General features: G+C 42.8%; 1 protein-coding gene across 1 annotated transcript in view; it reads left to right on the top strand.

Moving 5' to 3' along the window:
- Nucleotides 1–19,353, top strand: part of LOC120946680 (C-type lectin domain family 2 member F-like) — a 48,208-nt gene extending 28,855 nt beyond the window's left edge. The window contains exons 3-5 of the mRNA XM_040361304.1: nucleotides 4,265–4,446; nucleotides 14,976–15,082; nucleotides 18,973–19,353. Coding sequence (XP_040217238.1) covers nucleotides 4,265–4,446; nucleotides 14,976–15,082; nucleotides 18,973–19,111 — 428 coding nt within the window. The 3' untranslated portion in view covers nucleotides 19,112–19,353. The remainder of the gene's footprint in view (nucleotides 1–4,264; nucleotides 4,447–14,975; nucleotides 15,083–18,972) is intronic.
- Nucleotides 19,354–22,756: the final 3,403 nt, after the last annotated feature.

Below are 22,756 nucleotides of genomic sequence, written 5' to 3'. Positions count from 1 at the left end.
TTTCACTCTTCAGTGTACAAGTGAGTTGTTATGCTTGTACACTGTTGCTGATAGCTGCCCAGGTCAGAGGCCCCTCCCCCCTCCACTGTACAGAATCAGGAAGAGAATTACAAGCCCCAGGGAGGTCCCGTGGTCCACAGGCATCATAGAGCTGCCAATCGTCGCCTCCCACTTCCCCTGAGCTGGGGGTTGGAGGTGCACAGACAGCCAGGTACAGGGGAACCTCTGGGGGGGGGGGGGAATTCTGGGAACCCTGATGTAAGGGGGGTCACTCTGGGGACCCTGATGTAAGGGGAGGCTCTCTGGGGACCCTGATGTAAGGGGAGGCTCTCTGGGGACCCTGATGTAAGGGGAGACTCTCTGGGGACCCTGCTGCAATGAGGGAGATTCGTACTCAGATATGTAATGATATATATATATATATATATATATATATATATATATATATATATTACACACACACATACATACATACATACATACATACATACATATTGTATACATGTGTATGCCCACCCAGGAGTATGACTTACTTTACTTGCTACACTGCTATGGGCTCTAGCCCAAGATCTTTTGTAGACCTAGCAATGTCCGTGGGGGGGGGGGGGGGGTGGTTACCTTGGTTTCTTGCACCGGGCACTGAAGATTATAGTTGCACCTCTGCTTTATCACATTACTTTAACTCCCTAATTACCCCTTTCCTGGCCTCCTCTCCCTAACCCCTCTCCCACCACCCATTCCCCCCACCTTCTCTTTTTCTCTTAGCTGTTATTCTACTTCTTAACTGTCTCAATATCATTGAGTACAAAAAAAGGGATATATCAAAAGTTCATCTCAATCCTTTGTTGGCAATGACAGAGGTCAAACGTTTTCTGTAAGTCTTCACAAGGTTGTCACACACTGTTGCTGGTATGTTGGGCCAGACCTCCTCCATGCAGATCTCCTCTAGAGCAGTGATGTTTTGGGGCTGTCGCTGGGGAACACAGACTTTCAACTCCCTCCAAAGGTTTTTTATGGGGTTGAGATCTGGAGACTGGCTAGGCCACTCCAGGACCTTGAAATGCTTGTTACGAAGCCACTCCTTCGTTGCCCGGGTGGTGTGTTTGGGATCATTGTCATGCTGAAAGACCCAGCCATGTTTCATCTTCAATGCTCTTGCTGATGGGAGGAGGTTTGCACTCAAAATCTCACGATACATGGCCCCATTCATTCTTTTATGTACACGGATCAGTTGTCCTGTTCCCTTTGCAGAGAAACAGCCCCAAAGCATGATGTTGCCACCCCCATGCTTCACAGTAGGTATGGTGTTCTTTGGGTACAACTCAGCATACTTTCTCCTCCAAACACAACGAGTTGTGTTTCTACCAAACAGTTCTACTTTGGTTTCATCTGACCATATGACATTCTCCCAATCCTCTTCTGGATCATCCAAATGCTCTCTAGCAAACCTCAGATGGGCCCAGACATGTACTGGCTTAAGCAGGGGGACACATCTGGCACTGCAGGATCTGAGTCCCTGGCGGGGTGGTGTGTTACTGATGGTAGCCTTTGTTACGTTGGTCCCAGCTTATGTATGTCTTCCATTTTCTAATTTTTGCTCCCACAGTTGATTTCTTCACACCAAGCTGCTTGCCTATTGCAGATTCAGTCTTCCCATCCTGGTGCAGGTCTACAATTTTGTTTCTGGTCCTTCGGCAGCTCTTTGGTGTTCACCATAGTGGAGTTTGGAGTGTGACTGTTTGAGGTTGTGGACAGGTGTCTTTTACACTGATAACAAGTTCAAACAGGTGCCATTAATACAGGTAATGAGTGGAGGACAGAGGAGCCTCTTATAGAAGAAGATACATGTCTGCGAGAGACAGAAATCTTGCTTGTTTGTAGAAGAGACCAAATACTTATGGGTAGATTCACACACAATGGCCTAAAATTAGGACGGCCTAGCCTACTCTTTTTAGGCTACACCGCCGTAAAATATTTAGGTTAGAAGTGATTCTCAAACCACTTACCTTCAAATTTTCGGCGGCGTAGCCTAAAACGAGCGGGCGTAAGCGCGCCTAATTCAAATGACTGGGAGGGGGGCGTGTAGTATGGAAATGAGGCTTGACCTCACGTTTTTTGACGTTTTTTACACTGCGCATGCGCGGGCGACTACATCTCCCAGTGCGCATTGCGGCTAAGTAGGCCATACGGGCCTATTGATTTCGACGTGTACGTAAACGACGTAAATCCCGATTCGCGGACGACTTGCGCAAACGACGTAAAAAATTCGAACCTTGCGGCGGGAACGGCGGCCATACTTAACATTGTTATTCCACCTCATAGGTGGAATAACTTTAGGCGGCCTATAGCATACGGAAACGACGTAATGCGACGGTGTAGGCCTGGCGTACGTTTGCGTTCGGTCGTGAATCGGCGTATCCCCTCATTTAAATAATCTACACCGGCCGCAATGGAAGCGCCATCTAGCGGCCAAAAGAAACATTGCAATCTAAGATAGAACGGCGCAAGCCGTCCTGTCTTGGATATGTTTAAGTGTATCTCTGTTAGAGAATACACTTAAACATAGGTCGGCTTAGATTCAGAGTTAGGTCGGCTTAGCTGTAGATAAGCCGGCCTAACTCTTTGTGAATCTACCTATTATTTTCCACCAGAATTTGCAAATAAATTATTTCCAAATCAGATAATGTGATTGGATTTGTTTCCACGTTTTGTCTCTCATAGTTGAGGTATACCTATGATGACAATTACAGGCCTCTCTCATCTTTTTAACCACTTCCATACCGGGCACTTACGCCCCTTCCTGCCCAAGCCAATTTTCAGCTTTCAGCACTGTCGCACTTTGAATGACAATTGCGCGGTCGTGCTACACTGTACCCAAACAATTTTTTTATCATTTTGTTCCCACAAATAGAGATTTCTTTTGGTGGTATTTGATCACCTCTGCGGTTTTTATTTTTTGCGCTATAAACAAAAGAAGAGTGACAATTTAAAAAAAAAACACTATTTTTTACTTTTTTATTTAATAAATATCACAATTTTTTAAAAAAAAAAACATTTTTTTCCTCAGTTTAGGCCGATATGTATTCTTCTACATATTTTTGGTAAAAAAATAATCGCAATGATCATTTATTGATTGGTTTGCGCAAAAGTTATAGCGTTTACAAAATAGCTGATAGATTTATGGCATTTTTATTTCATTAATTTTTTTACTAGTATTGGCGGCGTTTTGCAATTTTTTTACTGTCACTGTGACATTACGGCGAACACATCGGACACTTTTGACACGTTTTTGGCGCCATTCACATTTATACAGCGATTAATGCGATAAATATGCACTAATTACTGTATAAATGTGACTGGCATTCAAGGGGTTTACACTAGGGGGTGAGGGAGGGGTTAATATGTATACCTAAATTGTGTTCTAACTGTGGGGGAAGGGGGGTGACTGGGGGAGGTGACCGATCTATGTCCCTATGTACAAGGGACACAGATCGGTCTCCTCTCTCCCCTGACAGGACGTGGAGCTCTGTGTTTACACACAGAGCTCCACGTCTTGTCCCTGTAGCCGCCGATTCCGAGTGCCTGGCGGACATCGCGACCGCCAGGCACGCGCATCGGCATCTCGGGGACGCGTCGGGCGCGCGCGCGCCGCCGCCGGTGCGCTCGCGCGCCCCCCAGTGGCCGCAAGAATACAGGACGTCAATTGACGTCCTGTTGAATTTTCAGAGTCACCGTGGAGCCGTCATTTGACGATGGCCCGGTACTCTAGTGGTTAAGTGGAAGAACTTGCACAATTGGTGGGGACTAAATACTTTTTTGTACCACTGTATTATCAGTAATGTTTCTATGATGTGTTATTTCCATAATATTGACTTTCAGTTTGGCTTACAAATGTACCTTCTCTGTTTATGTGAACAAATGTACAATGCAGATGCAAAACGTGCGCTTCCACTATGCTGGGTGTGAATGGGGCCTATCTATTTATCTAGAATTTGCATCGCATTTGGACCAAACTCGCACAGGACCCTTTTTTGGTCTGCACCCATGTGATCCGATTCTTGTCCGAATTGATCGTTCTCAGTGCAATATGCAAACCGATTTGGGGGTGTCATTAACTTTCTATTGCATTGACTTCCAGTTTGCATAGGGCATTGTGAACTGCCTTGCGAGTCGGGTGCAATGCGGGAACCTGCAGTGGATTCGCACCCAGCCTAATAGTTAATAAGTAAATAAATTGGCTAAAAATAAACTTATTTATTTGTAGGAGAGAAACCTCAAACAGAAGTGGTAGCGGTTCCAATATATGTTAAGTGTGAGGATGACTGGATCTCATACAGAGGAAAATGTTACTATATCTCAGACAAGATTGCTACATGGACAGACAGTCAGAACTTCTGCAAATTACACGATTCATCCCTGGCAATTATTGATAACGAAAAAGAAATGGTGAGTAAAAAGAAACAATTTCATCCATCATCTGACACTTACCATGATCAATATACAAATCTATTATCCATTATACCAGAATAGAACATAAAGCCCCGTACACACGATCGGAATTTCCGACCGTGTGTATGCCCGATTGTATTTTTATCGGAGTTTAGATAGAGAACATGGGCCAGATTCACGTACTTGCGCTGCGGCGTAACGTATGTCATTTACGTTACACTGCCGCAAGTTTTCAGCGTAAGTGCTTGATTCACAAAGCACTTGCCTGTAAACTTGCGGCGGCGTAACGTAAATCCGTCCGGCGCAAACCCGACTAATTCAAATGGGGCGTGTGTCATTTAAATTAGGCGCGCTCCCCCGCCGAACGTTCTGCCCATGCTCCGTGTGAAAATTTCCCGGCGTGCTTTGCGCGAAATTACGGCGCCCCGATGTGTTTTTTGAACGGCGACGTGCGTTACGTCCTTTCGTATTCCCGGACGTCTTAAGCAAAAAAAAAAAAAATGTTATTCGACGCGGGAACGACGGCCATACTTTAACATGGATGGTCTAATTTTACACCATCTAAATAGCACTCGTAACTTTACGACAGGAAAAGCCGACTAGCGATGACGTAAGAGAATGCGACGAATGCGCGTACCTTCGTGGATTGGCGTAAAACTACGCGAACTCCACCCAGCGGCCGCCGGAGAATTACACCTACGATCCGAAGGCGTACGAAGCCGTACGCCTGTCGGATCGAAGCCTAAAGCCGTCGTAACTTGTTTTGAGGATTCAAAACAACGATACGACGCGGCAAATTTGAAAATACGCCGGCGTATCAGTAGATACGCCGGCGTATTTCAACTGTGAATCTGGCCCCATGTTCTCTTTTACTCTGATGGAATTCCGTTGGAATTCCGATGTGATTTTGGCCTGTCAAAAGTCCAACCCTGTGTTACAGGGCATTAGGCTGCTTTTACACTGAAAAAAAAAAACATAAAAAAAAATGTGTTTTTGATGTATTTCTGGTGTGTTTTCTGCTTGCCATGCACCTGTGAAACATGACCATATGACTCAACAAATGCACCAAAAATTTGACATGTTTTCTATTTACTTCAATGGGGAACTGCGTTTTTGGTGTTTGTTTTATTTATTTTTTCTTTCATTTTTATTATTTTCCAAGAAATGACAAAGTAATATAAGCAAACAGAAAACAAAATAATATATAATAACATTACAAAGAAGACACTAACAAGCAGTCTGATGGTACAATTTTGAAAAGAGCACCAAAAATGCAGTATGCATCGGACTTTTCAAATTACAGTACAGTACAGCACAGTGGTATAAAGATTCCCATAGGATTTAAAGAAATAAAAAATGTAGGTTTTTTTGTTCTTGCATTTTTAGCGAAGGAAAATTGCAGCAAAAACAGTATATAAGGTCCCTTAATATAACTGACCACTGGACATGATCATTCAGTTCTGTTACACTCCATAAATAGAACTCAATTCTGGCCAACTGGCAACCGCTAAAGATCATTTCACCTCTCGCCATTGGAGACAGTCAACCCACCAATTCAATGCTGTAGTGTCTCGCTCGCCGGCTGCCACCTCTCCACACTGCTCGCCCCCCTCACACTGTTTGCCACTAACCTTTGGCAGCTTTGGAGTCGGTGAGGAGTGTGGCAGTGGTGTTGGACACAAGTGAAGTTTATGGATCCTTTCAAAGGGTGAACGTTTTTAACACAAGTTGAAACTATTGTTGCCATTGGACTTTATTCACATTTATTTATTTATTTTTGCTTTCACTTGCACCATTTATATATTGGATTGGTTTATGATATAATACTTCTAAATGGAGGTTACTATTTGTACTTTCGTTTTTTTTGTGATGTAATACTTTAACGGGAGGAAATTTATGGCATTTCAGGTGTTGCGCTTTTGCATAGTGTTGCGCTTTTGTGTTTAGTATACTGACCTGCTGCAGGCTACTTTAAATACTTTAGCACAGAATTCATCACATCCATTATATGTTACATTATACCTATGCTGCTCTGCGTTTCTGCACCGTACATCTTACCTATAACCTGGTTTCTGTGCTGTACATTACATAAGCTACACTGTACTGTATGTAGCACCATGTAGCTTAGACAGGGAGCTCCTCACAAATGTATTTATGCCAGGAGTAGTTATCCTGGTTGATAGAGATCTATTGATTTCTCCCTAATTTTGGCCTTGTTGCACTTTTCTCTTCTACCACTAGGTAGCTGGGTATTTGGTGGTACTAGATATGAGAAGGGCAAACCAAGGTCAGATTATGGGTATATGGGGTATCTCAGCCAATGGGCAGGGGTTTTCTTGAATACCTTGGCCTGCTGGGAGCACCTATATATTTGGCGCAGGGTTGGGATTGTGGCTTGCAGTCCAACCAAAAGTGACAGTTCTGTTGTGGTTGGAGGTAGATTAGAAGCTGTCACCAGAAAGGGACCAACCAACTTTACCAGGGTCCACAGTGAGTAACTTGAGCAAGTACTGGAGCAACATTCTCACCGAACGAGCACAGTGAAGAATCGGGAAACTTCACGTGATGATCAAGTCAGGGACCCAACCAGCAGAGGTGATGCTTGCAGAGCAGCCTTGTGAGTCAAGCCAGGGACCGAGCTGGTCAGCAGGGGTGAAGCTTGGAGTATCTGGAGTGCCAAGCTAGGGACCCAGCAGAGAAGCGTGGGTGATGCTTAAGGGAGATACCACCGCAAGGATTGGAGGAGCTCAAGGGATTCAGAGTCAGTGAATCAGAGGATCTAGTGAGAGACCAGGAGCTCAGTGTATGGAAGAACTACAAGCAGGAGTTGTAGTGAAGCTGAAGGAACTGTTGTGTTGAGTTACGAACTGTTAAAGACTGTTGCCATAGGAGACAGCATTCCTGCATGTGCAGATGTGGCGACTTGCTGGGGCCTTTCCCTGCACGGCTGTCCTCCTATTGAAGTCTCTGAGTCTGCCAATTAAATCTACAACTACTTAAGGGTGTCCTGTCCCTAACCCTCTTTCCACCTCAAAATACAAAAAGGACTGTTAAAAGAAGTAAAACCTTTTTTACATCCAAGAAGTGTCTGGCACCCAATGACTGTCACCATCTTTGCACCCACTATGCCTCACAATCCACCACATATTGAAGGATGCAGTTATCTTTGGCCTTGGAGGTCCACATTAGACTTGAAAGTGCTAAAGACTTTGCTAAATGTACATTACATATTGGCACTGTGAATGCTGTGCAGTATCTTGCATACTCCAGACTGTATGCAGCTAAAGAAGTGTAATGGGGGGGAAAATTGCATTCCCTTAATTCCCCTTCTTTCCCTGATCATTACGCTATAAATATTATTTTTTTTAATTTAAAAAACAACTCTTTTAAAAAAATATAAAATTTTGTGATGTCAGACTGTGACGCCATTGCTGGGTCTCGCCTCCTTTCCTCAAGGGTGTGAAGTGTGGGAGCAGCAGGAAGAAAAACAAATCACGTCACCACAGCCATTCGTTGGGCTGGCTACTAAGTGTGTCCATGGAAAATGTGCCCCTCTGGATGGGTGGAATTAAGGGCAGCCTTCTCTGTGGTTGCATGAGGCCTTGTACACACGAGCGGACAGTCCGATGAAAAAGGCCTGCCGGACCGTTTTCATCGGACATGTCCGCTGTGTCTGATGCCGGATTTCTGTCTGATGGTTGTACACACCATCAAACAGAAATCCACGCGGACACGATACGCAGTGACGTGGCCGCGCCGTCGCCGCGACGATGACGCGGCGACGTGCGCGGCTCTGGAAGTTCAATGCTTCCACGCATGCGTCGAATCACTTCGACGCATGCGAGGGCTTTCGGCCGATCGGACATGTCCGGTGAGTCTGTACAGACGACCGAACATGTCCGACGGACAGGCTTCCAGCGGACATGTTTCTTAGCATGCTAAGAAACATTTGTCCGCTGGAAACTGTCCTATCCGCCGGACAATTGTCCGGTCGGACGTACAGACAACCGAACATGTCCGCTGAAACTGGTCTGCGGACCAGTTTCAGCGGACATGTTCGGTCGTGTGTACAGGACCTAAGGCCCCATACACACCATCGGATATGTCCACTGAAAACGGTCCGCCGGACCGTTTTCAGCAAACAGATCCGCTGCGTCCGGCTGCCGGATTTCTGTCTGATGGTTGTACACACCATCAGACAGAAATCCGCGCATAAACAATACGCGGGGCGTGGCCGCACCGTCGCCGCGACGATGACACAGCGACGTGGGCGGCCTTGAAGTTTAAAGCTTCCACGCATGCGTCAATTCAGTACGACGAATGCGGGGGATGGCGGTCAGTCGGACGTGTCCGGTGAGTCTGTACAGACAACCGAACACATCCGACGGACAGGTTTCCAGCGGACAGATTGCTTAGCATGCTAAGCAATTTTTGTCCACTGGAAACTGTCCGATCCGCCGAACAATTGTCCAGTCGGGCCTACACACGACCGGATCGATCCGCTGGAACTGTGCGTCGGACAAATATCAGCGGATAGATCCGGTCGTGTGTACGGGGCCTTAGAGTTGTCAGGGAGCAGAGAACTCCACTGTCTACATCATGAATCAGTCAATTGAAGGTCCTTGTTTTGCAGAGATTCTGTTCCTTTTTTATACACACATCACATGAAAAATAGAAATACTGCAAATTCCAAACAATGTTTCTATATCTAGCAGTAATGAATACATACAGATACACTTCAATAGAAATGCTGTGCAAAATAATAATTTAAATATATGCCATGCCATGATTTCTACATCTGAAGAAGGGCTCAGTGTCTTCATACACACAGATATTAGTCATCATTACTCACATATTACTGGGCTCACACTGATTAGTCTTCTCAAAGCTCACACAGATTATTTACATCTAGGGCAGGGGTGTCCAAACTTTTTTCAAAGAGGGCCAGATTTGATGAAGTGAACACGCTTGAGGGCCGGCCATTTTGCCTGACATTCGTTAAACCATTAAAATTCGGTCTAAGTGTGTTCGTCTGAGCACTAATACACGGCCCAACAAGAATTCTCTTACCTTTGTGGCTGTGTGTGGTGAAGAGATGAGCTTGGGAGTGCTATTTGGATATACCGTATTTATCGGCTTAAAACACGCACCTTCATTTAAAAAAAGGAAGTTTCAGGAAGAAATTTTAAATAAAGAACTGTGAATCAAAATAAGGATCAGTGCCCATCTGCAGCCTCACAAGTGCAATGAATGCAGCAACCACCATATTGCCATGAATGCAGCGCCCACAGTATTGCCATGAATGCAGCGCCCACCGTATTTCCATGAATGCAGCGCCCAACGTATTGCCATGAATGCAGCGCCCACCGTATTGCCATGAATGCAGCGCCCACCGTATTGCCATGAATGCAGCGCCCACCGTATTGCCATGAATGCAGCACCCACCGTATTACTATGAATGCAGCGCCCACCGTATTGCCATGAATGCAGCGCCCACCGTATTTCCATGAATGCAGCGCCCACCGTATTGCCATGAATGCAGCGCCCACCGTATTTCCATGAATGCAGCGCCCACCGTATTGCCATGAATGCAGCAACCACCATATTGCCATGAATGCAGCGCCCACAGTATTGCCATGAATGCAGCGCCCACCGTATTTCCATGAATGCAGCGCCCACCGTATTGCCATGAATGCAGCGCCCACCGTATTTCCATGAATGCAGCGCCCACCGTATTGCCATGAATGCAGCGCCCACCGTATTGCCATGAATGCAGCGCCCACCGTATTGCCATGAATGCAGCGCCCACCGTATTGCCATGAATGCAGCGCCCACCGTATTTCCATGAATGCAGCGCCCACCGTATTGCCATGAATGCAGCGCCCACCGTATTGCCATGAATGCAGCGCCCACCGTATTGCCATGAATGCAGCGCCCACCGTATTGCCATGAATGCAGCACCCACCGTATTACTATGAATGCAGCGCCCACCGTATTGCCATGAATGCAGCGCCCACCGTATTGCCATAATTGCAGCACCCACGTTGCCAATAATGCAGCACCCACATTGCCATTAATGCACTGCATTGCCATCAGTGCAGCCTGCAGAGGAGACAGGGAGGGGGCGGGACAAGCGCCGACATACAGGAGAAACTCCTGTTTTCTTGGCTGCCTCTTTAATTGAAAGTCCCGCCTCCTGTGATGGATAGAACAGTTGTCCAATGGCAGCGCAGGAGACGTGAATTCCTTTTACACAGGATGCTCTGTAAACAGGAAATACTCCTGTATCCTGTACGGCACTCGTCCCTCTCCTCCAAGGCAGCCAGCATTTATATATTTTGTGGCCCCCGGGGCTGGGGGATTCGTTGGGGGCCACAAAAGATATACATGTCAAAATTACCAGGCGGGCCGTCCAAAACCGGGCCGCGGGCCAAACTTTGGACATACCTGATCTAGGCGAAACGGGCAGTCCAAGATGGATTGTATTTCCATTTAGACATGTGCGGGTTATTTCATTCTGAATCGAAATTCTAACAAAGTTTTCATTATTCAGAGATTCTGATGTATCCTAATTTCAGAATTACAGTAGTAACGAATTTAAATGAATCCGAAATAACAAAACAAAATTTTGACCAAAATCACAAGTTATTTGTATTTCCAAAACAAAATTTACTTTGGAAAAAACATATGAAAGGGAAACATATATATCTATATCTATATCTAATTTCCTTCCAGAATATAGCCGTCTTCCGAAATTCTTATTTCGAAAAGAATAGACTAAAACAGAATAGGAAATAAAGGAATAGAATAGAATAAAAAAAAATAGATTTGATTAAAATAGAATACAATATAAGAGAATAGAATATAGCTATCATAAACAATCGCTAAACTTTGGATGACGCAGGCTTCCCCCAGACTATCTGACTGGAAGACTGACGTAAACCTCACATGGCCCTATAAAAAATGAATCTACCATATATACTTGAGTATAAGCTGACCCGAATATAAGCCGAGGCACCTAATTTTACCACCAAAAAATGGGAAAACGTATTGACTCGAGTATAAGCCTAGGGTGTCCATCTGCATACCTCACTGTGCCTCACTGTGTCCATGTGCATGCCTCACTGTGCCCATGCCTCACTGTGCCCATGCCTCACTGTGCCCATGCCTCACTGTGTCTCACTGTGCCCATGCCTCACTGTGTCCATTCCTCATTGTTTCCATGCCTCACTGTGCCCATACCTCACTGTGCCCATGCCTCACTGTGTCCATGCCTCACTGTGTCCATGCCTCACTGTGTCCATGCCTCACTGTGCCCATGCCTCACTGTGTACATGACTAGACTGACGTTTAACATGAGAGTCTATGGAAGGGGTGCCCGGATTTGAAAAATCGGTGCTCCCCAGCCGTAGGTCTCCCAGACATCAAACTTGTATGCTTGTAGAGGAGAATGGGGCTATGAGTTTGCCAAGATCTGGGACCAGGGGACCTAAGACCGGCCGGTACCGGGTCCCCAAAGTCACCGGAGAAATTACCGTTTAACATGGGTGCCTATGGAAGGGGTGCCCGGCTTTGAAAAATCTGTGTTTCCCAGCCGTAGGTCCCCCGGACAACAAACTTTGCACACTTGTAGAGTGGGGCTACATGTGTGCCAAGTTTGGGGTCCAGGGGACATACGGCCGGCCGGTACCGGGTCCCCAAAGTCCAGGAGATCAGGTGCAAAAAGGTCACTCGAGTATAACCTGAGGGGGGGGGGGCATTTTCAGCACCAAAAAATGGGGCATATTCTTAAATATCTGTCCTTTACGTTCCGCCGCCGCAAGTTTAAGTGGCAAGTGCCTGATTCCCAAACCACTTGCCTGTAAACTTGTGGCGGCGTCGCGTAACGTCCACCCGCGCAAGCCCTCCTAATTCAAATGATCCTGGTAGGGGGCGTGGATCATTTAAATTAGGCGCGCTCCCGCGCCGATCGTAATGCGCATGCTCCGTCTGGTAAATTACCCGACGTGCATTGCGCTAAATGACGTCTCACGGACGTCATTTGTTTTGACTGTAGCGTAAATGACGTCCAGCGCCATTCACGGACGACTTACGCAAACGACGTTAAATTTTCAAATTTCGACGCGGGATCGACGGCCATACTTAACATTGAGTACGCCACCTAGGGGGCATCTTTATCTTTACGCCGCGTATCGCTTACGGAAACGACATTAAAACACTACCGCGGGCAAGCTTATGTTAGAGAATCGGCGTGACTAGTCATTTGCATATTCTACGCTGACCGCCACCTAGCGGTCAGCGTAAATATTGCAGCCTAAGATACAACGGCGCAGGCCGTCGTATCTTAGGCACGTTTAAGTGTATCTCAGTTTGAGAATACACTTAAACATAGGATCGGACTTACGTCGGCGTATCTGCTGATACGCAGGCATAAAGTATTTGAGAATATGGCCCCTAGTGCTGAAAAACTTGGCTTATACTCGAGTATATACGGTACAGTAATAGAGGGTGCCCTGCGAAATATAACAACGTTTGGGACCGCTGTCTCCCTCTTTCATGTGCCGTCCAGCTGGTCCTGGGTAATATATGCCACTTTCTTGTGTATATATAGGGCCAGATTCTTAAACGAGATACGACAGCGTATCTCCAGATACGCCGTCGTATCTCTGAGTTGCACGGTCGTATCTATGCGCCTGATTCTTAGAATCAGTTACGCATAGGTTTCCCGTAGATCCGACTGGCGTAACTGTGTAACACCGTTGTATCGTAAATGCATATTTACGCTGTCCGCTAGGTGGCGCTTCCGTCGAATTCCGCGTCGAGTATGCAAATTAGCTAGATACGCGAATTCACGAATGTACGCCCGACCAACGCAGTACATTTACGCCGTTTACGTTAGGCTTTTCCCGGCGTATAGTTACCCCTGCTATATGGTGGTGTAAGTGCGGCGTACAAATGTTAAGTATAGCCGTCGTTCCCGCGACAAAATTTCAAAATTTTACGTCGTTTGCGTAACTCGTCTGTGAATGGGGCTGGACGTAATTTACGTTCACATCAAAACCAATGCGTCCTTGCGGCGTATTAGGAGCAATGCACACTGGGAGATTTCCACGGACGGCGAATGCGCCGTTCGTGAATAACGTCAATCACGTCGGGTCACACAACATTTACATAAAACACGCCCCCCTGATCCAAATTTGAATTAGGCGGGCTTACGCCGGCCGATTTACGCTACGCCGCCGCAACTTACGGAGCAAGTGTTTTGAGAATACAGCACTTGCCCGTCTAATTTGCGGAGGCGTAACATAAATCAGATACGTTACGCCCGCACAAAGATACGCGATCGTACGTGAATCTGGCCCATAATTGCAAAAAAAATATGATGATGCTCCAAAAAAACAAATGCGTTACTACATAGCGACAGTCTCTGTAATTGATTAGGAACAATATGCCTTATCTATACATGCCATATGTGGAATGATTGTACTGAACAAAGAAACATTTTGTGTATTGGAAAATTGTACACTTTTGTGGGAAATAAAAACGTTTAATAAAAAAAAAAAAGAATATAGCCATCGTCCGAAATTCGTATTTCAAAATTAGAATAGAAAATAATAAAATAGAATATAACCGTCTTTCGAAATTAGAATTCAGAATTTCAAAATTAAAATTTGGAATAGAATAAAATAGAAAGAATATTCGAAAAGAAGAGACTAGAATTTAAAATAAAAGGAAAAGAATAGAAAATAATAGATTAGAAGAATAGAATAAAACTAGAATAGATTAGAATAGAATAAAAAGAATATAGCTGTCTTTCGAATTACAAAAATAATATAGTAAAATTGATTTTACTCTAGTCTTTTCTAAGCATGTAATAGAATAGAAAATAAAGGAATAGAATAGAAAATAGAATAAAATGGAAAGAATATAGCAGTCTTCCGAAATTCAAATTTCAAATAGGATTTTCGATTCAAATTTCATTTGAATACAGTGAATCCATTGGAAGAATTCTAATTCAAAACTAAACTAAACTAACATTTTTGTTACAAATGCAATGAAACAAAGTTATCAACTTAACGAATCGATCCGAAATGGAACTAATTTGTTCGTTCTGCACATGTCTATTTACATTTACTCTGGAATACTAAAGTTTGTTGTTGTTTCACTAAATTGTAAATTTTTCTAAACCTTTGCACTAATATGTGACATAAAGCTTTGGAACTACCGCTATTTTATTCTCCTCGGTGCCTGCTTTCAGAAAATATATAATGTTATGGGGGGGTTTTATGTGATCTCCAGGCTTAAAAAAATGTTTTATACATGTAAAAACAACAAAAAAAACACGCAAAAATGCCTGTGGCAGTGAAAGGGTTAAGGTTTTATGGATTGGCATAATGTATAAGTAATCCCAATGTGTAAAGTATCACAGGAATTGATTCCAGTTCAGTATAATGTTCTGAGCAGTTTATTATGGTAAACAATAACTGTAAACTATTATTTCAATAGATTGTCTTTCTGTTTTGTAGAACTTTTTAAATCTCCTGAAATCTAATAATTTATGGATTGGACTGAGCAGGACACAAGATGACTCAGACTGGGTCTGGACCGATGGAACATTCTTCTCAGAAACAACGTAAGTTCCTCTCCTAAAATATAAAGCTCAGCTTCACCTAAAAGTGATATTTCAGGCTCTACATTTTTGCAATGATTTATTCCTTCTTCTATTTCATGAAGAAACCAGAGGAAACATTTTTTGCAGGAGATTGGAGTGTGTGCCAAGACTTTGCTTAAAGGGGAGTTCCACCCACAATTTCACTTTTTAAATATATATACCCCTGTAATACACAAGCTTAATGTATTCTAGTAAAGTTAGTCTGTAAACTAAGGTCCGTTTTGTTAGGTTGTTACAGCATTTAAATGGTTTATAATCTAGAAATAGACCGTGGCCATCTTAAGTGTGGGCATCATGAAGCCAGACTGTATGACTTCCTGGATTTCAGCTTTGCATATCTCGCACATGCTCAGTGCACAAGCAATGTAATAGGTTTCAGTCAGGTTTGCAAGGACTACTGGGAAACATGATGCCTATCCCAGAAACCCTTGCAAATAGCCTAGGCAAATAAGGAGGAGGAAGTAATGAAGGACTACAAAATAAAGGTATTTACAAGCACCAAATTAAATAAAAATTGTCCATTCTGAACACTATGAGATTAGAGCATGCAGCACAGACAAACATAAAAAAATGGGTGGAACTCCACTTTAACCCATTTAGTCCATTACTAAGTACTCAGTAGAATATGTACAAAGTTACATGTTACATAGTTACATAGTAGGTGAGGTTGAAAAAAGACACAAGTCCATTTAGTCCAACCTATGTGTGTGATTACATGTCAGTATTACATTGTATATCCCTGTATGTTGCGTTCAGGTGCTTATCTAATAGTTTCTTGAAACCATCGATGCTCCCCGCTGAGACCACCGCCTGTGGAAGGGAATTCCACATCCTTGCCGCTCTTATGCCGCGTACATACGACCGTTTTTCGGGTTCTAAAAAATTATGTTTTTAAGGGTCTAGAAAAAACTACGTTTTTTTTTTTTTTCAACCAGATCATTAAAACGGCCTTATGAAAGCACAACACAGTGATTTCTACATGCAAGTGATATATGATGATATATATATAGCTCACTGCTACATCAAAAATAATGGAGATTGATAGCCACTAGAAGGCGCTATGTGGCAATCTCAAAACCCCTCAGTGTTAATAAACAGTGCTATAATGATACCAACAAAATAATATATACATTTCAATCAAAAAAACACATATAAACAGAAGCTGGAAATCAAAATAAACAATAACACAATAAATAAAAATAATACAAAATTATATTGGGAAATTTTAAACTGTGGCAATAAAGTCCATAAGTTTTTAAAAGAAGTCTTATAAAAACACCCGTGGTTTGTGCCAAATATCATATAGTAGAAAACGTGTCCAAAGGAACAGTGATATATCCTCCACCAGGCTATGGACTGGCTCCTTACCAGATCTCCATGATCCCTTATTACATGGGATTATAAACAGCATATAAAGGGTAGTCACTCCTAGTCACGTAGTTCAGACGTATATGATCCAACTGGGTCTCATTCACAAGTGATTTCACCAACAACCATGCCCACCATGTAAAAACAATGATAAAAGCTCCACATAGTATATTAAATGGGTAATGCAGAAATGCAGTTAAAAGATCGCCTTGAATCTAATGTGCCGACCGGAACACAAAACTCAGACACCCATCCACTGGGGGAACATTTGGAGCTTGTTTGGATGACGACAGCGCGCCGCTCCGCCCTACGTCCGTTTCGTAAAAAACTTCTTCCAGTGCCCCTTTTTTACCCATTTAATACACTATGTGGAGCTTTTATCATTGCTGTCGGCGGACAGGGCGGTCCCCGCACACAGTGCAGAGACCGCCCTGTCTCTGCTCCGCTCTCCCCTATGGGGAATCGGATGCAGACGGACCGTCTGTCCATCTGCATCCGATCCGTTCCGCCGGACGGAAGAAAAATAGGGTTTTCTTCCGTCCGAAAACCAGATCCCGACGGACGCGGACGTTAGCGGATGCTCCATCCGCTAACGGACGCGATCCCATAGGGATGTATTACAAGTCCGTAAACGGACTTGTAATAACGGACGAACGGAGCGGACGTGTGAAAGGGCCCTAAAAACGGTGTGAAAAAATAGAGCATGTTCGAAATTTTTAATGCCCATTTTTTAGATTGTGAAAAATGCTCTGAAGCCCACACACGATCGTTTTTAATGACATAAAAAAAAACAAAACATTTTTTTAGAACCCGAAAAACGGTCGTGTGTACGTGGCATTACTGTAAAGAACCCTCTACGCAGTTTAAGGTTAAACCTCTTTTCTTCTAATTTTAAATGAGTGGCCACGTGTCTTGTTAAACTCCCTTCCACCAAAAAGTTTTATCCCTATTGTGGGGTCACCAGTACGGTATTTGTAAATTGAAATCATATCCCCTCTCAAGCGTCTCTTCTCCAGAGAGAATAAGTTCAGAGCTCACAACCTTTCCTCATAACTAATATCCTCCAGACCCTTTATTAGCTTTGTTGCCCTTCTCTGTTCCTAGCTCTATTTCCAGTACATCCTTCCTGAGGACTGGAGCCCAGAACTAGACGGCATACTCCAGGTGCGGCCGGACCAGAGTCTTTTAGAGCGGGAGAATTATTGTTTTATCTCTGGAGTTTATGCCCTTTTTAATGCCGATATTCTGTTTGCTTTGTTAGCAGCAGATTTGCATTATTATTAGACCTACTGGCACTGGTAGGGAACTCCTTTGCTAAATAAAGAGTGGCTTCACATGCCTTCTAATCACAGGGCTACTATTAGGATTGTTCTGATATCATACAACAGACTGCACCTGGATTATCCAAAATCGGTTGCCTTAATTATGTAGAGTATATTGGATCTGCATTATCAGGGATGGATCTGTATTCTTTGTTAGAGATCTGATCTCTGTGGCCGGATTCAGATAGAGATACGACGGTGTATCTCCTGATACGCCGTCGTATCTCTGAGTTCCTTCCGTCGTATCTATGCGCCTGATTCATAGAATCAGGTTACGCATAGATCTCCCTAAGATCCGCCAGGTGTAAGTGACTTACACCGTCGGATCTTAGGCTGCAATCTGACGCTGGCCGCTTGGTGGCGCTTCCGTTTGTATACGCAACGAATATGCAAATGAGGAGTTACGCTGATTCAGAAACGAACGACCGCCCGGCGCTTTTTTGTAAGTCGTTTGCGTTCGGCTTTTTCCGGCGTATAGTTACCCCTGCTATATGTGGCGTATCCTATGTTAAGTATGGCCGTCGTTCCCGGGTCGAATTTTGAATTTTTTACGTCGTTTGCGTAAGTCGGTCGCGAATACAGATGGACGTAATTTACGTTCACGTCGAAACCAATGACGTCCTAGCGACGTAATTTGGAGAAATGCACGCTGGGAAATTTAGCGGACGGCGCATGCGCAGTTTGTTTGGCACGGGGACGCGCCTGATTTAAATTCTACACGCCCCCTAGCCGCGGAATTTGAATTCCGCCGGGGGATTTACGATACACCACCGCAACTTTTGAGGCAAGTGCTTTCTGAATACAGCACTTGCCTCAAAAACTTGCGCCGGCGGATCGTAAATCAGATAGGTTACGCGGAACCGCGGAACCTATCTGAATCTAGCCCTGTAAAAAGATTTCATTCAGAAAAGTAGATGAGGATGAACAGGTAAACATGTGAAAGAGCCTGCAGCTCCACCTGCTGGTTTTATATGAACGTACAAAATATTCATATGCTGTGTTTTATATTCGCATGACTTTTTTTTTTTTTTTTTTGTATTTTTTAGTCCTGACTATAAAATGTATAGAAAGAGAACATATATTGAAAACCACTATACTGTATATATAACCATTATCTAATAACAGTCAGCAACCTTTTTTTGTAATGTTCTTTTTTTCCAGATTTGATATTCATAGAAAGCCAACAGCCCCTGATGATTCAGAGCATGTTTTCCTGAATGGTGACGGATTTAAAAGTGATAGTGGAAGATATCCAAAGAAATGGATTTGCAGCAAGAGTTTTTTAGGTCATCCTCCCTAATACACAGGGAGGATTTTAAAATAAGTCTACTTACATCCTCAGAGCATCTTAACTGCTATGAAGGATTCAAAAAACCTGGTGTGAAAAAAAGGAATGGCAGATGCGTGTTCATGTTCTGGGCTTCCTCCTCTAGGTACTGTGCAGATCAAGAGATTATATTTTCCAGATCTAGAGGACAAGAGAGTATGCATAGGCGTGCACCTAGGGTGTGCACCTCAAACCAAAGTTCAAACACACGTGTGTGTATGTATGTATGTATGTGTGTGTATATATATATATATATATATATATATATATATATATATATATATATATATAATTACAATTGATCAGAATGCTGGTATGGGTTATGGTGATGATCAGGACGCTGGTATGAGTGAGTGAATAAATTGTATAGCGCTACAAATGCGAACTGAATCGCCTCAAGGCGCTTATTTTCATTCAGCGTCGTGCTGATCCTTCAGAAGAGATGAGTCTTACGTTTTTCCTGAAGGCCCGATGGTTTTCTTCCATGCGGATGTTTGTGGGCAGAGCGTTCCATAGCCGTGGTCCTTGGTAGACATGTGCAATTTTTTTTAGTTACGAATACGTTTTTCTGTCAATTTTCGTTATTTTAGTTGATTCGTTAACATACGAATGAACGAACGGTTTAGCGCAATTAATAACGAATAACGATATTTTCAAAATAACGAATATGGAAAACAACGAAGATACGAAAGAAGAAAGAAACGAAAACATAGAAACAACGAAAATACCGAACCCAAAAAAAAAATTACGAAAAACAAAATGAACGAAAATGCAAACTTACTAATATTCGAAGACCGAAAAAAAAACAACCGAAATGCCGAACAAAGAATAAAAATCAAAACTAACGAAAAATAAATTACGAATCTTCGGAAAACGGAAATGAAAACAACGAAAATACGAAATAATGTAAATTAGCTTTCGTTAGTACTGAAATATTTCTGGACATTGACCAATAGCCACTGAGCGCTGTCCCTTTCCTCTGAAGAGGTTTGTTCCTTCCCCCAATGAGCTTCTTTCTCATTACCTCCTGGCTCCTTGTGTCTTTTTCTGTGTTAGACTGCAGTGCATCTCATTTCTAGATTTGTATTTGTAATATCTGACATATTTTAGTTTTCTTCTACGTCAGACTTCATTCTAGACAGGGTGTGTGTGCTAACTAAGACAGTCAAGTCAATCACAGTAAAGTACAAATTACAAAATGACGAGTAGTGTGTCGAATAAACATAAAATGTATTCTAACAGAATTACGAATGCAATAAAATCTACAAAAGTAAGTTTTTACAATCAAAGGAAATTAGACACGAAAATACGAATGATCATAAAGCAACGAAGATATATTTCTTAGGAAAATACGAACGCGGCATGATGGAAAATATAATGTAAATACGAATAGCAAAACAACGAAAATTAAACCAACGTAAATACGAAGGAACGAATAAAAGAATTTTAAAAATACGAACGCGGCAGAATACAAAATATAACGAAAATACTAATCTCGATTCAACGAAAAATAAACTAACAGAAAAAAAAGGAAACGGAAAAAAAAGTGTTACGAAAATACTAAAGAGTGCGAATACGATAACTAACGTCTTATGAAATTACGATTTGTTACGAATCACGATAAACGAACAGAAACGAAACAGAAATAAACGAAAATTTTTGCTGTGCACATGTCTAGTCCTTGGACTGCAAATCTTCGTTCTCCCTTTGATTTGTAGCGGGACTTGGGGATGTGGCGGAGGTTTTGGTTAGACGATTGGAGAGTGCGATTGGGGGTGTAATGCTTTATTTTCTCGCACAAGTATTGAGGAGTGTTTCCTTGTGGGTAAGCCACAGCGCTGGAATCCTGATACCTGTGTCCTTACATTAGATAAATGCTCTTGATGGATCACCTGGGGGTATGCAAACACAGAAAGGACTCACATAGCGTAAAACCGTCTTTTAATATTAAAATCAAAGGAAATTGCACTTACATAAGTCAGCAAGTGTGGAGCGTAAAAAAACAAGCCGGCCAGCTTGGTACACAGCCCGTATCCGGGTAGAAGATGCGCGGTGACGTCAGAACGCCGCCTCCCTACGTTTCGTCACGACAGGACTTGGTCGGCTTGTTTTTTTACGCTCCACACTATTTTAGTTGATTCGTTAACATACGAATGAACGAACGGTTTAGCGCAATTAATAACGAATAACGATATTTTCAAAATAACGAATATGGAAAACAACGAAGATACGAAAGAAGAAAGAAACGAAAACATAGAAACAACGAAAATACCGAACCCAAAAAAAAAATTACGAAAAACAAAATGAACGAAAATGCAAACTTACTAATATTCGAAGACCGAAAAAAAAACAACCGAAATGCCGAACAAAGAATAAAAATCAAAACTAACGAAAAATAAATTACGAATCTTTGGAAAACGGAAATGAAAACAACGAAAATACGAAATAATGTAAATTAGCTTTCGTTAGTACTGAAATATTTCTGGACATTGACCAATAGCCACTGAGCGCTGTCCCTTTCCTCTGAAGAGGTTTGTTCCTTCCCCCAATGAGCTTCTTTCTCATTACCTCCTGGCTCCTTGTGTCTTTTTCTGTGTTAGACTGCAGTGCATCTCATTTCTAGATTTGTATTTGTAATATCTGACATATTTTAGTTTTCTTCTACGTCAGACTTCATTCTAGACAGGGTGTGTGTGCTAACTAAGACAGTCAAGTCAATCACAGTAAAGTACAAATTAGAAAATGACGAGTAGTGTGTCGAATAAACATAAAATGTATTCTAACAGAATTACGAATGCAATAAAATCTACAAAAGTAAGTTTTTACAATCAAAGGAAATTAGACACGAAAATACGAATGATCATAAAGCAACGAAGATATATTTCTTAGGAAAATACGAACGCGGCATGATGGAAAATATAATGTAAATACGAATAGCAAAACAACGAAAATTAAACCAACGTAAATACGAAGGAACGAATAAAAGAATTTTAAAAATACGAACGCGGCAGAATACAAAATATAACGAAAATACTAATCTCGATTCAACGAAAAATAAACTAACAGAAAAAAAAGGAAACGGAAAAAAAAGTGTTACGAAAATACTAAAGAGTGCGAATACGATAACTAACGTCTTATGAAATTACGATTTGTTACGAATCACGATAAACGAACAGAAACGAAACAGAAATAAACGAAAATTTTTGCTGTGCACATGTCTAGTCCTTGGACTGCAAATCTTCGTTCTCCCTTTGATTTGTAGCGGGACTTGGGGATGTGGCGGAGGTTTTGGTTAGACGATTGGAGAGTGCGATTGGGGGTGTAATGCTTTATTTTCTCGCACAAGTATTGAGGAGTGTTTCCTTGTGGGTAAGCCACAGCGCTGGAATCCTGATACCTGTGTCCTTACATTAGATAAATGCTCTTGATGGATCACCTGGGGGTATGCAAACACAGAAAGGACTCACATAGCGTAAAACCGTCTTTTAATATTAAAATCAAAGGAAATTGCACTTACATAAGTCAGCAAGTGTGGAGCGTAAAAAAACAAGCCGGCCAGCTTGGTACACAGCCCGTATCCGGGTAGAAGATGCGCGGTGACGTCAGAACGCCGCCTCC

This window comes from Rana temporaria, chromosome 8 (genome assembly GCF_905171775.1).
Source record: "Rana temporaria chromosome 8, aRanTem1.1, whole genome shotgun sequence".
NCBI classification, from domain to species: Eukaryota; Metazoa; Chordata; class Amphibia; order Anura; family Ranidae; genus Rana; species Rana temporaria.
Note: the sequence above shows the minus strand (reverse complement) of the source record. Positions and strands in the feature narration are given on the sequence as shown.